Source organism: Bos indicus, chromosome 15, assembly GCF_029378745.1.
Source record: "Bos indicus isolate NIAB-ARS_2022 breed Sahiwal x Tharparkar chromosome 15, NIAB-ARS_B.indTharparkar_mat_pri_1.0, whole genome shotgun sequence".
NCBI lineage: Eukaryota > Metazoa > Chordata > Mammalia > Artiodactyla > Bovidae > Bos > Bos indicus.
In genome coordinates this window covers 36,631,818-36,647,739 of record NC_091774.1, presented here as the reverse complement: position 1 = coordinate 36,647,739, position 15,922 = coordinate 36,631,818, and the positions used below count along the sequence as shown (strand labels likewise).

Genomic DNA, 15,922 nt, shown 5'->3' with positions numbered 1-15,922 from the left:
ATAAGATATACCATTAACTAAAATACAATTTATCATAGAAACTCCTAATAAAATATAACTAGAATATTTTTAATGATTAAAAATATCTTAAATCAATAGTCAATATAATATTTAATGGTGAAATACTAAACAAACACAATTCCATAAACTAAAAACTACATAAAATACTTGCTATTACCTGTTTTCCCCAATATTATTCTTGACATTCTAGGCAGTGTATTAAAAGAAGTGGTGAAAAAAAGGAACAAATAACTGCCCCAAAAGAGGAGAAAACACATCAGCTGAAATATGACTAGACCTAACAAGCTTGACAAAAAGGGAAGTTATAAAATGAGCCAGCAAAATGCAATATCATCCCTAAATATAGTAACAAAAAGAGAGTAGTATGAAAAATATAACATTCACAAATAAAAAATTAAATATTGTAGAGGAAATATTAAAAGAAATGTGCTGAATCTATATGTAAGAAACAAAACATTGTTCAGAAACATAAAAGAATTGATTGAATAAGTTATTTGGAATGGAAAGATTCAACATTAAAAAGATTTTAGCTACCCTATAGTTTTATAATCTTTTAAAAAATCACTTTGCAATTTTAGTTAACAACTTCTAAATCTAAGGTAAATTTCACAGAAGTATACAAGCACCTTAAGAAAAATTTTGAATGAGGTCTTGCAATACTGTTCAAAAATACTATAAAGCTACAGTGATTAACACAGCCTAGCACTTTAGAAGTTTAGATAGAAAGATAAATGGAAAAGAGCTAAAAAATGAGAGTGGCTGCAAATATGCAATCCATATATAATAAAAGAGGTTATTTCAAGTCAGATGGGATAACATGGGTTATTTAATAAATGATACAGAGATATTTGGTTAACTGCTTAAGAAAAAAATTTTACATTATCCATCAAAATATATCCAAGAGGAATGAAAGGGTTAAGTGTATAAAAATATAGTCAAAGAATTGGAAGAAAATACAGTAGAATATAATTTTAGATTGGGAGAAACCTTTCTAAACAAACCCCAAACAGAAAAAAAAAAAAAAGAAAAAGTAAAAAAGAGCATTAAAACAGGGAGGAAAAGATTTGACGACAAAACCATACAGTAAAGAAAATGACAAAATACACAAATATGACAAAGAAAGGCCAGTACCACTAAAGAGTCTTATGAAACCATAAGAACTAAACAAATCCTTTAAAGGAAAAATGGGCTAACAACATAAACAGACAATATACAAAGGAAGAGATATTTAATCCAAATGAATTTATGTAAAACTTCTCATTATCAGTCAATATCAAATGAGTTCAAAATATATCAGCAACAATGTTATATTCCCCTATCAAACTGGCAAGGAATGTTTAAAATAATCATAGATGGCAAGGAAATACTTGCTAGTGAGAGCACAGAACCCTATATTCTATCTGAAGGGCTACGTGGCAATATGAACAAAAAGTCTTTCCAAAAAGAACACATCCTTCAACTCAGTAATTTCACTTTTTCAGAATATATCTATATCCTAAGAAAATAATTACTAAATAACACTGAAAATACTAAAAAGTTAGCCATATTCAAGGTTTTCTTTATAATGACAAATAATAAAACCTTAAATATTGAATAACAGTCTCAGTCAAATTATAAGAACCTCACTTTATATCATATTTGCTGCAAATAAAAGTAATATTTTAGAAGACAACCTAATTATAGGGAAATTCATAATATATCATTAAGTGGGAAAAGTAAATTACAAAAAATTGTAAAAGGATGATTCGAATTTTAAGGGAAAATAATTCTAAGGCATATGCACACATTAAAATGGAAAGGATATACACTATAATATAGGTAGAATTAAAGGACAATTATATTTTCCTTTAGGTGTGTTTATATTCTTTTTATAATACATATGAATTTTATAATGAGGGGAAAATAATGAAATATATAAATATACATTGCTAAGATACACTAAACCATAGTAGTATGGTTTTCATTTCTTTTCCCTTTTTTAAAAAAATTATTTTGTGGCCACACTGCATAGCAGGCAGGATCTTAGTTCCCCAAACAGGGATAGAACTCGACACCCTCGCAGTAGAGGAATGGAGGGCTAACCACTGAAACACCACGAAATGCTCCAGGTGTGTTTTTCTTGGAGATAGTATTTAAATCACCCTAAATTTTCTGAATAATTAGAACCAATTTTGGTGACTAATAACTGACTTGATCTCACCTACAATAAAAGTGTGTGTTGAGTTTTAGTAGTGGCTCAATCAAACTACTTGAATGCTATTTGAACTAAATTTTTTTGTTTCTTTTATCATATTTTTGGAATCTTTTCATACGATTATGCTGACAAAATATAAAGATGTAAAAACAGAGACTGATGTAGAGTAAATCAAAATGAAAAATTTGGTAAGAATCTTATCTTCTATGCCCATAAAAACAGCAGCACACAAACAAAAGTTCACATTTTACAAACAGAATCCAGAAAAACAAAAAGTTAAAGAATTTGAAAAGCCTGAGTTTGCATGTTTCACTTTTGAGATTTTGACTACACAAAGCTAGTACAGTTTTGCATTTTTGAATCAAAAATAAAGAAATATAGAAAGTGGGATTGGAAAGATAACCCAAATCATAAAAACTTGATGCTGAATCATAACATAATAAAATGTTAGCTTCCACGTTACTGAGAGAAAACAAGACCCCCATCATTCACACTGGCAAAAGCTTGCCTTTGCATAAACCATTTCTGTACTCACTGTCATAAAACCAATGACTTTGGAAAGGGAAGAAAACAGAGAATGACGTGCAAAGTAGCACACACCATGTTATTGCAGCTGGATAAAGAATATGTCACTAATGAGGTTCTACACGTCAGTTATAAATTGAGTTTCTTTTTCTTTTCCAAAATAGCAAATAGCCTCTATGAGTTCAAAACAGAAGCAGTGAAATTCAAAAATACTACCCACTTTCCACTTGATTTTGATACTGCATTAGTTAATAGAATGTTATTAATTATTCCTTGGAAAAGATATGACTACTCTTTCTCTTCATTTGAGTTGAATATAACATGTCTGAATACTAGGCAATATTCTGTAATAAATTCAAAATAAAATTTTCATCAGATAGTTATCACCAAATGTTCATCTTAAATGAGACATTATCCATGGGAATATTCACCTGAAGTCATTTGATAAATTCAGAAAACTAATGTAATTGAGTTCTCAAATTGTCAGTTTAAGTGACAGAGTGATAGATAGAGCAATGACTATCTGTAAGGGATGACTGAGAAAAGTAATTAATGACAACAGATTCTATCCACAATAACAAAAGCTACTTCAGTACTTCATACAGTACTTCCTCTCCATAAAAGAATCAACAAGAGGGAGCTGGGCAAAAAGTATAACTGCTTAACTGATAGGGCAGGTTAATTTTGTAATGGATTGGGACTGCCCACCTCTTAATTTGTTTCAAAATAATAATGCCAATCAATTATCTTTAAAATAAGGATGCTCATCCTCAGCCAGGTCAGAGATCATGAAATGTTAAGTTCTGTGAAATCTATTTGAGATTAATTAACCTAAGATCCTATGGGCAGTTAATAACAAGCACAACTTTCCCTCAGGAGGGTTTCCTTAAGTGCAAGCCGTTTAAAAGCTTTACATATACTAATTCTCTTAATGAGCCTTGGTAGGTACTTTTGCTGTGTGTGCTCAGTCGTGTCCGACTCTTTGTGACCCCGTGGATTGTAGACCGCCAGGCTCCTCTGTCCATAGAATTTTCCAAGCAAGAACAATGGATTAGGTTGTCATTTCCTCCACCAGGGGATCTTCTGATCCAAGGATTGAACCTGCATCTCCAGCATCTCCTGCATTGGCAGGCGTATTCTTTACCACTGTACCACTTGGGAAGCCCAAGTACTTTTACTATCCTCATTTTAGATACAAGGAATTCAAAACATTGAAACCTTCAATGACTTGCCCCAAGTCACTCATCTAGTAAGCTGACACAGCCAGAATTTGAACAGGGAACCAGGCTTCAGAATCCAGTCATAAATATAAATAGCACATTCTATAAACTCCTTTGTTATAGTTACTACCCCCTGATCATTTCTGACCAGAAAAAAAATTCAAATTAGTGATTTGGATTCATCAATTAAGCTACTATAATTTCAAAAGGAAGGACTAAAATTATCTTTATTTAATTTGTTCATTTTTGACATAACATTGTTTTCATACTTTTTTGTTCAGCAAATGAAACTATGGGCTTCCCCGGTAGCTCAGCTGGTAAAGAATCTGCCTGCAACGCAAGAGACCCTGGTTCAATCCCTGGGTCGGGAAGATTCCTGGAGGAGGGTATGACAACCCACTCCAATATGCTTGCCTGGAGAACCCCAATGAACAGAAGAGCCTGGCGGGCAAAGAGTCAGACACAACTGAGTGACTAAGCACTGCACAGCTAAAGCTACTGTTTTCCTTCTGTGCCAAGGAGGAGACTAATGAAGTAGTGTGTCCTGTAAGTTATATGTTTATAGACTGTAAAAAGGGAAAAATTTCATTCTATAAACATTACAAAAGAATAAAAGTTCAGGAACACATTGTATATTTACCCTCTTAAATATAAATATTAGAAGTAAGAATTTAATGTTGGGGTACAGAAGATAAGCAGATGTGTTGTGGTACAAAATAACATTTCTACATTGATATGTTTGATATTTTGTATACTGTACCTTTAATTTCTCCAAGAAGTTCACTGGTATTTAATCTTTCCATTTTTTCCTTCCAATCTTTTGAAAGTAGTTTTTCCATGCAGGAGGAATCTATTTAAATAAAAAAGTAAGTATTAAAAATATTATACATGTTTTAGATAAGTATTAAAATATTACAAATATAGAAGTCTATGGAGTTAATGGAGAAATTCTATCATTCAAAAATGATCAAAGATTTTTTTGCCGCTTTAACCAAGGATATAGACAAGTATATTATTCTATCTATTATAAAATACCACAACTAAATTTTTTTTTGCTGGAAAATCATTTACAATATTCCCAGGAGAAAAAAAGACAATGCTCAATAATCTTATCTTGGTATTATAATTTTGGCTAATTAATATTCAGCCAGCATTTATCATTTCTTTAGACTAATAGGACAGAACAAGGAGCTTTTTTCTACAAGCTTAGGTTTAGATATTATTCCTTTTAATTCAGGTGACTTTTTTTTAAGTCCAAGCAAAATTTGTGTGCTGTTCAAGGAAGAATGACAAATTTTCAAGTGAGAAGAGAAGAATCAACCTGTAACTCCTTGTTCCTTAAGAAATACACAGATGGCAACTTTTGTAAAATATTCATTTACAGTAAAATACAAAGAAAATAACCAAGATATTCTCTGTCTCCCAGTAATAGAAACAGTTAAAACCTTTATATAAATAGAGATGCGTGATCTTTTCAAGAAGATCCGTATTTAAACGCTATTTGACCTACTGCATTTCTAAACAGCATACTAGATTTTGGAAGTTATTACACTTGTTTCTATAAGATTCATAAAGCTTACAGAAGTTTACATTTTAGAGTGTTCTAATAATTATCAAATTTTTATCAATGAGTTATTTTTTCTCTGATCAGGTAGATTTGAAACTAGAGCTACTGCTTATAACTACTTACATGCATCTTATAAGTCTCAAATTTTAATAAACAGGCCACGTTTCCAAAAGGGAGAGCAGATTTAAATACTCAATCCTTAGTGCAAAGCATACTCCCATTATACTTTAACATTCCAAGTGTCAAAATTCTGATAACCTCTTTTTAAAATTATATTTAAAAACTTATTTCAACTCCAAATGTTTTTTCTCTCCCATATCAGTACCTATCTCTTTAGCATTTTCCCTTTCATTTTTTCTCCAACTTCTAAGTCCTCCTTGAATTTTTCAGAATGACAGTAAGGTTAAGATGGATCTAAAGGGTTTCAGAAACTTGATAAGCTTAGGCAAAGACAGTGAGCCCCTGGGTAAGAGATGAGAAAACCACTGCATGGTTAGAACATATTGGTGAAAACAATTAACATTTGTCCATGAAATGATCAGTCAATCAAGAAATGGATGGAATCCAGATCAGTGTGTTGGTAAACGGCTGATGAAGAACTAGCTATCACAGGAGCCAAAGTTCTTTCTAAAAAGAAGTCAGCTTGATTCTATTAAGTGAAAGCTCCTTGCTCCTCCCCTTACTTCTTCCCTTCTTTCCTTTCCTCCTTTTCTTCCAGGCTTTCCTATTAATTATTTTCTTTTAAACAAATGATCTACCACTTTGATTAAAAATTGAATTCTAAGTGATCTGCCAAGAGGGTCTCTATGCATATGCATACGTTCAGTTTGCATTTAATTTCCAAAATAGTCTCTTGGATTTTAATTCAGAAACAAGGTATATACTTTGTTCTGTACATATTTTGTTTCTAGGCAAAAGTCATAGAAAAGATAATGTTAGGTGTGAGGGTCAAGAAGGAATTCTTCAAAGTCATGCCTCTCAGAGATTCAGTTCAGTTCAGTCGCTCAGTCATGTCCGACTCTTTGTGACCCCATGAATCACAGCATGCCAGGCCTCCGTGTCCATCACCAACTCCCGGAGTTCACTCAAACTCATGTCCATCAAGTCGGTGATGCCATCCATCCATCTCATCCTCTGTTGTCCCCTTCTCCTCCTGCCACCAATCCCTCCCAGCAGCAGGGTCTTTTCCAATGAGTCAACTCTTCACATGAGGTGGCCAAAGTATTGGAGTTTCAGCTTTAGCACCAGTCCTTCCAATGAACACCCAGGACTGATTTCCTTTAGAACGGACTGGTTGGATCCCCTTGCAGTCCAAGGGACTTTCAAGGGTCTTCTCCAACACCACAGTTCAAAAGCATCAATTCTTCGGTGCTCAGCTTTCTTCACAGTCCAACTCTCACATCCATACATGACCACAGGAAAAACCATAGCCTTGACTGGATGGACCTTTGTTGGCAAAGTAATGTCTCTGCTTTTTTCTATCAGAGATTACTTTTTCTCTAGTCAGGTTTAAATTTCTGGATATAACATTAGGTCATATGTAAGAATAATCAACAAAATGTCTTCAACTTCCTCTCCTACTCAGTTTTGTTACTTTTTAAAAAAACTTTTTCATATATATTACAACATCATACTAAACTGGTAATCACTGACATAAATGCTAAAGCATAACTTGTGTGGTTAAAATTTGAGTAGAGTTAACATATTATAATGATCAAGACAAAATCCCAATTTACTAGTAATGATCGAAAATTCAGAGCAAGTTCACGAACCAGGATTAGATATACACTAAATGTAAAACAGCTAAAATATGTCTCTCATTTCTATTAATAGACCTGAAATCTTTCAGAGCTCCAGGAAAAGAATGCTAAAATTTCATAGGAGAAAACAGAATTATATGGACAACATGAACATATATTTCAAATATTTATCAAATATGTTTGAAGACACAGCTTTATATAAGAGTTAGTCATTAATTAAATGGTTAATAAATTCAAAACATTTCACATTTCTATTAGAAAATTAATCCTCACCATAATGCTGAGTTAATCTAGCTATACAAATTCTCATTTCAGTAGAAGAAACTGAAAAGAAAAAAATAAAGCAATCTTTGCATGTCTATAGCTCATGAAAATATTCAGTAACGATCACTGATTGTCTTTATCCACAGGGCAATAAGAGTCACGACATACCACTTTATCAACATTCAAAACTGTGAGAAAATCTCTTGAAAAACAGGTTTCTCACCTAAAATCTATTTGCCAGCCCTCTAAGGACATACATACACAATAAGTACTCAGCACACTCCATAATGTAATATAAAACAAGTAAGGCGAGGGAAGAAAGTCCAGAAGATGCAGGTTGTTATTAAAAGCTACATAGGCAGAGGATACTACTGACTCTACCAAGATGTTTCTGACTTGAAACGAGGACATATATAATAGATAAAACTAAATGAAATCTATATTTTTAAATTTACCATTCAAAATAATATCCAGGTAAGGACAAAAATAAAAAATAAAGTATTCATCCTCCTTGTGCCACATACTTCAACTATATTACTAGGACTCTAGCTTTACAGAGGCAGTTCATCAGATCAGACTTTGCCCGTTTCTGACCACGCACAAATGCAAAAAATCAAAGAGGTCAAAATAAGTAAAGAAGTCCAGTTTGCATTATGTACAGGGAAAGATTAAGCCCATGTTTGAATTCAGTACTCATGCAGGATTCCAAATGGAAAAAAAGAACTAAACATCACCCAGAATTCTTGGACCACTGCACAGGAAAATATGTTTTCCATGATTGACTGGTAAACATCTAATGCAGTTATGGTAGTGCCACAGTCCTCAAAACAATGAAAAAATATACAGTGTATTTCACTATCTGAGTTTGACTACTCAAATTTTAGTATTTTGACTGAGTTGTCTTCAGCTAATTAGAAGAAGACTAATTCAGCTAATTAAAATACCTTTTGGAAATTAAGATTAAAAAACTACAACATTATAGTATCACAATATTATAGTATGTGTCACCATCATACGTACATATTAAAAATGAATGTAAACCTAGAAGGGCTGGAAAAAGATTTTCAATGCAAATTGGGACCAAAAGAAAGCAGGAGTCACAATACTCGTATCAGATAAATTAGACTTTAAAACAAAGGCTGTGAAAAGAGACAAAGAAGGTCACTACATAATGATCAAAGGATCAATCCAAGAAGAAGATATAACAATTATAAATATATATCCACCCAACATGGGAGCACCGAAGTATGTAAGACAAATCCTAACAAGTATGAAAGGAGAAATTAACAATAACACAATAATAGTGGGAGACTTTAATACCCCACTCACACTTATGGATAGATCAACTAAACAGAAAATTAACAAGGAAAAAAAAAACAAAAAAACATGTATCTATAAAGCTCACTAAAGCAAAGCACAGTAAAATGAGGTATGGCAATAAAAGGCGTTAAATTTATCAAAAAAAAAAATAAAATAAAATAAAGTGCTAAAAAATTAAAGCTGTCAAAAAAAAAAAAAATCCAAAAACTTTTCTTTTGTTTCTTTACCAACTGAGCTTCCGTGATAGCTCAGTTGGTAAAGACAATATATTGGGGGCCACACAGAGGCCCAGTGAGGAAAAAGAAGATATCACTTGGAAATTTTCCATCCACTTAACATTTAACTTCACAGGGTCTGAATCCTAACTCTGTGTTCCCCTACAGCAGGAGCTCCAAGTGTGGTCTTTGAGACCCCGGGATGGTAGGGGCCACAGAATCCTTTAAAGAGGTCTGTGGAGTCAAACTGTTTTTGTAATACTACTAAGACATTATTTGCCTTTTTCTCTCTCTTTCTTTCACAAGGTTATGGAGTTTACATGTGATATTGCTGCAGATTGTATATAGAAGCAGAAATGAAAACCCACCTGCCTTCTATTAAGGCAGATATTAATGAGATTCGAAAACATGTAAAATGATGCCATTCTACTCAGTAATTATTTTATTTTGGGGAAATATAAGTTATCTTTAAACAATATGTTATTTTTGCTGATCTGGAATGAATTTGTTATTGTTGTGTTTAAATAATACATTAAATATTGATTGACATAGCCCATCTAAAAAAAAAAAAAAAATGGTGTGGGGCACAGAAGATCTCATTTAACTCCTGATGTATACAGGGTTCAAAAATGCTTTAGAAACAAACCAAAAAATGGCCAAGGAACCTCTAACTGATAACACAGGGCTGGCAGATTCAGCATTACCACAGTCTTCTTCCCTGTCTTCAGGTTTAACATGTGGCACTGTTTGCCCAGATTTAAAAAAAAAAAAAAGTGAAAAATGCCAAAATTAATTCCTATTACTATGAAAGAATGTGTCCATAAAACAATACATAACTAATGAAATGCAAGAGTTTATTATATTTATCTTACCCAATTTTTGTAAATAATGTGAGAAAAACACCACTATCAAAAGTTAAGAGTTGAACTTCAGTTCTTGTTTATTTTTAACCAAGGATGTAAAGGGATTTGATATGGTATAAATTAATTCTCAGCTGCATAGCTATGTTTTCCCTTTTCCTTTGCAAATCTAAGTTTTTCTATTTCAATAAACTTTTTCTAAGGAAAAAAGAAAGATATAAGTCAGAACTAGCATGTTATAAATATACAGCATAATGGATTGCAAAGCAATGTTTCTGCTTAAGTACCCAGGTATCAAACCAGGTAAGTCAGGAATGTTTTATCATGCTAATAACTAATTTCACAGCACAAGAGGAATTTGAAGTAAGATATTTATTTCCTAATCTAAATGATGATGTTTTAGGAACAATTTTAAATTATTCCGAATTAAACAAAGTTGCAGTAATATTATTAACTCGTACTCTAAGCAAAGTAAAGAGTCTAAGAGAGTAAATAAAGAAATAATCACTAAAACGAAATCACGGGGAACAGCAAAGGATAATGGGAAAATTTTTTATTGTACTTTAAAACAATTTACCTGTAAGTAAACACTTATCATTATTGCTTTTACCTCAAAGTGATACTTAAAGTTAGAAATGTTAAAACAATAGAAATATGATATAGAAAATAACTTTAAAATACTTTAGTGAGAAACAACGCCTGCCCTCCTGTACGCATATTTCCTACTGCTTTTTAAACTTTGTTTAAAGCAATCCCTTTTATTTTTACCACAGGAATCATAAATTTCAAGGGCAATAAATTTTCTATGTATCCAAAGAACAGTGATAACTTATCAAAAGTATCCTTGACCTTGGTTTACAGCTAATTTTGATAATATATATTTATATCCCTGCTGATCATCAATCTCATATTTTTCATTAGGAAACAGAGATGCACATGGCAGTTACTGTACATTTTTCCACAGTGACAAGTGCTCCACAATACAGTGGGATAAAATTGGAGCTTGGAGAGCTTGAAGAGCACTCTTAAATTTTAATTAAAACCCTCCAAGCTCACTAAAATAATTAGACACTAAAATGCGCCAGTTTTATTTTGAAGTCACTGTAACGTACAGAGCACACTCCCTGACGACTGCGCGTGCTCTCCTTCTCTCTCTCTCCCTCTCTCCAGTGAAACAACTGATTTTCCAAATACGATCAAGGGAGTATAAATAGAGGCTGTTCTCAATCTTGCTCTTCATGCTGGGAAGCTGACAGAAAAGACAGTAGAGTGGGCTTCTCAGACTGCACCAAACGAACCTAGAATAACTCGCCTAACCAAGAGTTCGAATCACTGACAAACTGCAGATAAAATTCAGTCTTCAAGGAACACCACGAGTTATACCACTGATCTTTTTTGATCCAAAAGTCAAACCTTTAACCTCTTAAATGTTTTTGCTATCTTAAAATATCTCATACAATGCTATATTCCATCCTATTTTTAGCCAAGCAGCGAGAGAAAGCATGCCTTTCCCATACAGCAGGGCAATGATATAAACATCAACACAGATGCTCTGCCAGGAAGAGCTGGACTTCTCAAGCACTTGATCATTAAGGAATGCACCAACTGTTTTGGATAATCTCGTGCCAGCTCCCCTTTTGCTCCACACTCCCCTCTGGGAGTGGCCAATCTTGTCCTGGTCCTAATTTTTCATTTTACTCCTCCATAGCCTCCCCCCCATCCCCCAAAAGATGAGAAATGGCATTTATGCCTAGCAATGAAAAAGCAAGCTCACTTCCCCAAACAGACCAAAACTTTCAAACAATTAACCCTCCCCTCTTCTTTCAGATAAATTACTAAGTATAAAATGCAATCTGTTTCCTTTGTTTATTCAATATGAACAATTTGTAAATGACTCAAGGATAAAATTCAGAAAATGTTGTGCTAAATTAGAACCATTATAAACATGCTAATGACTCAATGCCTGAGTAAAACACGCATGATCGGTGTGAAGAAATAGATTTAGTTCCTGTGAAATTCTGTTGTGCTGCTTTAAAATGATTTGGTCATTAAATCAGATATATTCCTTCCAGGAAAAATGTTAATTCTACAACCACTTTACTAGATAATATACTGTGAGTGTCTCGGTATGTGTGTGTCAATGGTAGCTATTGAAAATGTCATTTGAACTCTTGGATGCACAATTTTGACATATTCATGACAGAGAGAAAGCCCCACATTTAAGAGCTGCCAGAAATACATATATAGACATCATCACATTAAGTTCAATATTCTCTCTTTGTACTGTTTTACCTACCAAAGTCTGATAATGTTTTATAGGGACCACTTAAAACTGGCACTTAACATACATTCATGGAACTCACATTGTTCTACACATGCAGGTAGGAGGTATCTCTTTCATCTGCTTTCCAAACCTGCTTAGCACCTAAAAGTATCAGAACTTCCCTGGTGGCTCAAATGGTTAAGCGTCTGTCTACAATGTGGGAGACCTGGGTTCGATCCCTGGGTCAGGAAGATCCCCCGGAGAAGGAAATGGCAATCCACTCCAGTACTATTGCCTGGAAAAATCCCATGGACAGAGGAGCCTGGTAGGCTATAGTCCATGGGGTCACAAATTGAAAACCAAATTCCTCCCGCATGTATATCAAAGTACAACTGCTACCAATGCCAATATAGGAAAAGAGGGGCAACCAGCAGGTGAATCAGAGGCTCACAGCCTCCTGCTATAGCTGAGACTTCAATGATCACTAAGACTAAAACCCCATTTCGGAATGAAGAAACACAGTCAAGATATGGGAGTCACCTTCCTGACCTTGCCTTGCCCAAAGTCAAACAGTCTGTGATAGAGTCCTGGCTCCAGTCCAGTGCGGTTTCACTGAAATGACTATTTAAATCATTACTTGACATCAGGTTTATAGTTTCTACCACGCAGCTCTCAATAATAGAAAAAAATAATTATGTGTGTGCTAGTCACTCAACTGTGTCCAACTCTTTGTGACATTATGGACTATAGCCCATCGGGCTCCTCTGTCCATGGGATTTCCCAGGCAAGAATACTGAATTGCCATTCCCTCGTCTAGGGGATCTTCCCGACCCAGAGATCGAATCTGGTCCTCTGCACTACAGGCAGATTCTTACCATCTGAGCCACCAGGGAAATCCTGGTGAAAATTATTTTTTTCTATTATGATGCATCAGTTCAGTTCAGTTCACTTGCTCAGTCGTGTCCAACTCTTTGCGACCCCATGAATCATAGCACACCAGGCCTCCCTGTCTATCACCAACTCCCAGAGTTCACTCAAACTCATGTCCATCGAGTCAGTGATGCCATCCAGCCATTTCATCCTCTGTCATCCCTTCTCCTCCTGCCCCAACCCCTCCCAGCAGCAGGGTCTTTTCCAATGAGTCAACTCTTCGCATAAGGTGGACAAAGTATCGGAGTTTCAGCTTTAGCACCAGTCCTTCCAATGAACACCCAGGACTGATCTCCTTTAGGATGGACTGGTTGGATCTCCTTGCAGTCCAAGGGACTTTCAAGGGTCTTTTCCAACACCACAGTTCAAAAGCATCAATTCTTTGGCATTCAGCTTTCTTCACAGTCCAACTCTCAGATCTATACATGACCGCTGGAAAAACCATAGCCTTGACTAGATGGACCTTTGTTGGCAAAGTAATATCTCTGCTTTTCAATATGCTATCTAGGTTGGTCATAACTTTCCTTCCAAGGAGTAAGCGTCTTTTAATTTCATGGCTGCAGTCACCATCTGCAGTGATTCTGGAGCCCCCAAAAATAAAGTCTGACACTATTTCCACTGTTTCCCCATCTATTTCCCATGAAGTGATGGGACCAGATGCCATGATCTTCATTTTCTGAATGTTGAGCTTTAAGCCAACTTTTTCACTCTCCTCTTTCACTTTCATCAAGAGGCTTTTTAGTTCCTCTTCACTTTCTGCCATAAGGGTGGTGTCATCTGCATATCTGAGGTTATTGATATTTCTCCCAGCAATCTTGATTCCAGCTTGTGCTTTTTCCTGCCCACCATTTCTCATGATGCACTTTGCATATAAGTTAAACACGCAGGGTGACAATATACAGCCTTGATGTACTCCTTTTCCTATTTGGAATCAGTCTGTTGTTCCATGTCCAGTTCTAACTGTTTCTTCCTGACCTGCATATAGGGTTCTCAAGAGGTAGGTCAGGTGGTCTGGTATTCCCATCTCTTTCAGAGTTTTCTACAGTTTATAGTGATCCACACAGTCAAAGGCTTTGGCATAGTCAATAAAGCAGAAATAGATGTTTTTCTGGAACTCTCTTGCTTTTTCAATGATCCAGCAGATGTTGGCAATTTGATTTCTGGTTCCTCTGCCTTTTCTAAAACCAGTTTGAACATCAGGAAGTTCACGGTTCATGTATTGCTGAAGCCTGGCTTGGAGAATTTTGAGCATTACTTTACTAGCATGTGAGATGAGTGCAATTGTGTGGTACTTTGAGCATTCTTTGGCATTGCCTTTCTTTGGGATTGGAATGAAAAGTGACCATTTCCAGTCGTGTGCCACTGCTGAGTTTTCCAAATGTGCTGGCATATTGAGTGCAGCACTTTCACAGCATCATATTTCAGGATTTGGAATAGCTCAGTTGGAATTCCATCACCTCCACTAGCTTTGTTCGTAGTGATGCTTTCTAAGGCCCACTTGACTTCACATTCCAGGATGTCTGGCTCTAGGTTAGTGATCACACCTTATGTACACATTATGATGCATAGTAATAGAAAATAGTAGAAAAAAATTATGTTCAATAATATAAAAATAATAGAAAAAATTATGTCTATTATTAATTTCTTCAGATGTGGAGTGAAGCACTCTAGTTCTTTAGAAAGGGATGCTAAAAATGGTATTGCCCTGAAAGCAGTGTTCAACAGCCACGTCTCCCATACATACTCCATTATGCTGCTCTTCTTGTTCCTCCACACTACATTTTCCATAACGCCTTACCTTGTCTGAACTAAGAGCTTTCTTTACCTGAAATCATCAACTAAGGAAATGCTAAGATGCTGCTTAAAAATAGTGTTGAACTCAAAAAGTAACCCTTTCCAAATCACAGTTTATTTCATGTACACAGTGCACAGAAGTAAGTGCACCGATGCTTTTCTGTCCATTGCCAAAGGCTAAGGTATTCAAATCATGTAACATGAGACATTTCTCTGTGTGTTCTACAAACGTTTGATTTCATTTTTACTCTTTCAATTACATATTTAACTGCTTTTTAAAACTTCATGGGACTGTGGAAACAATAATTTTATGCATCCATTGTATCTTACACTTCTTCTTTTGATAGAATTTCTTTGGGTTATATTTCTGAATGCCAATATTGTCCTGATGAAGTTGTCAATCACAGTGCTTTGCAGTCTGCCTTGTTTGTAATCTACTGCTCTTCCCAGACACAGAGGAATTTGACCCAGTCAGAATTCTCTCCTGAAACTATCCAGAAAGGCTCTCTTATGTTCAAGTTGAAAGTTATAAGCATGAGGGCCTAGGATCGTCATGGCTATTCTCCCTGGTACATGGAGTTTGTCTGCAATAAGAATGAATAATGCCAAAAATACTAAGAAAAGTAGAGGAGCAGACAGGAAAAGATAGAGGGGAGATAAAAGTCTTTGTATCATGTTAGCATAGTTACATCCCAAAAAAGAAAAGCCAAATTCTGCTCCTGTGATTCTTGATAATGTAAGCCAATATATTCTGGTTTTTGCTTATACTAATTGAGTTGGCTTTTTAAAAAAAAACCAGTTGTAACTTTAAAAAATACTGAACAAAAAGAAAAACACAACAAAAACTGTCACAGCATGTACAGATGCTCAGTCATGTCCAACTCTTTGCGACCTCATGGACTATAGCCCACCAGGTTCCTCTGTCCATGCACTTCTCCAGGCAAGAATCCTGGAGTGGGTTGCTATTTCCTACTCCAGGGGATCTTCCC

The 15,922-nt window shown here is 35.0% G+C and overlaps 1 protein-coding gene across 35 annotated transcripts in view; it reads right to left on the bottom strand.

Moving 5' to 3' along the window:
* SOX6 (SRY-box transcription factor 6) overlaps window positions 1-15,922 on the bottom strand; it is a 720,388-nt gene that overhangs the window by 296,149 nt on the left and 408,317 nt on the right. For all 35 annotated transcript variants that reach the window (XM_070803611.1, XM_070803609.1, XM_019974613.2 and 32 more), the window contains one exon: window positions 4,721-4,810. In XM_070803611.1, coding sequence (XP_070659712.1) covers window positions 4,721-4,810 — 90 coding nt within the window. The remainder of the gene's footprint in view (window positions 1-4,720; window positions 4,811-15,922) is intronic.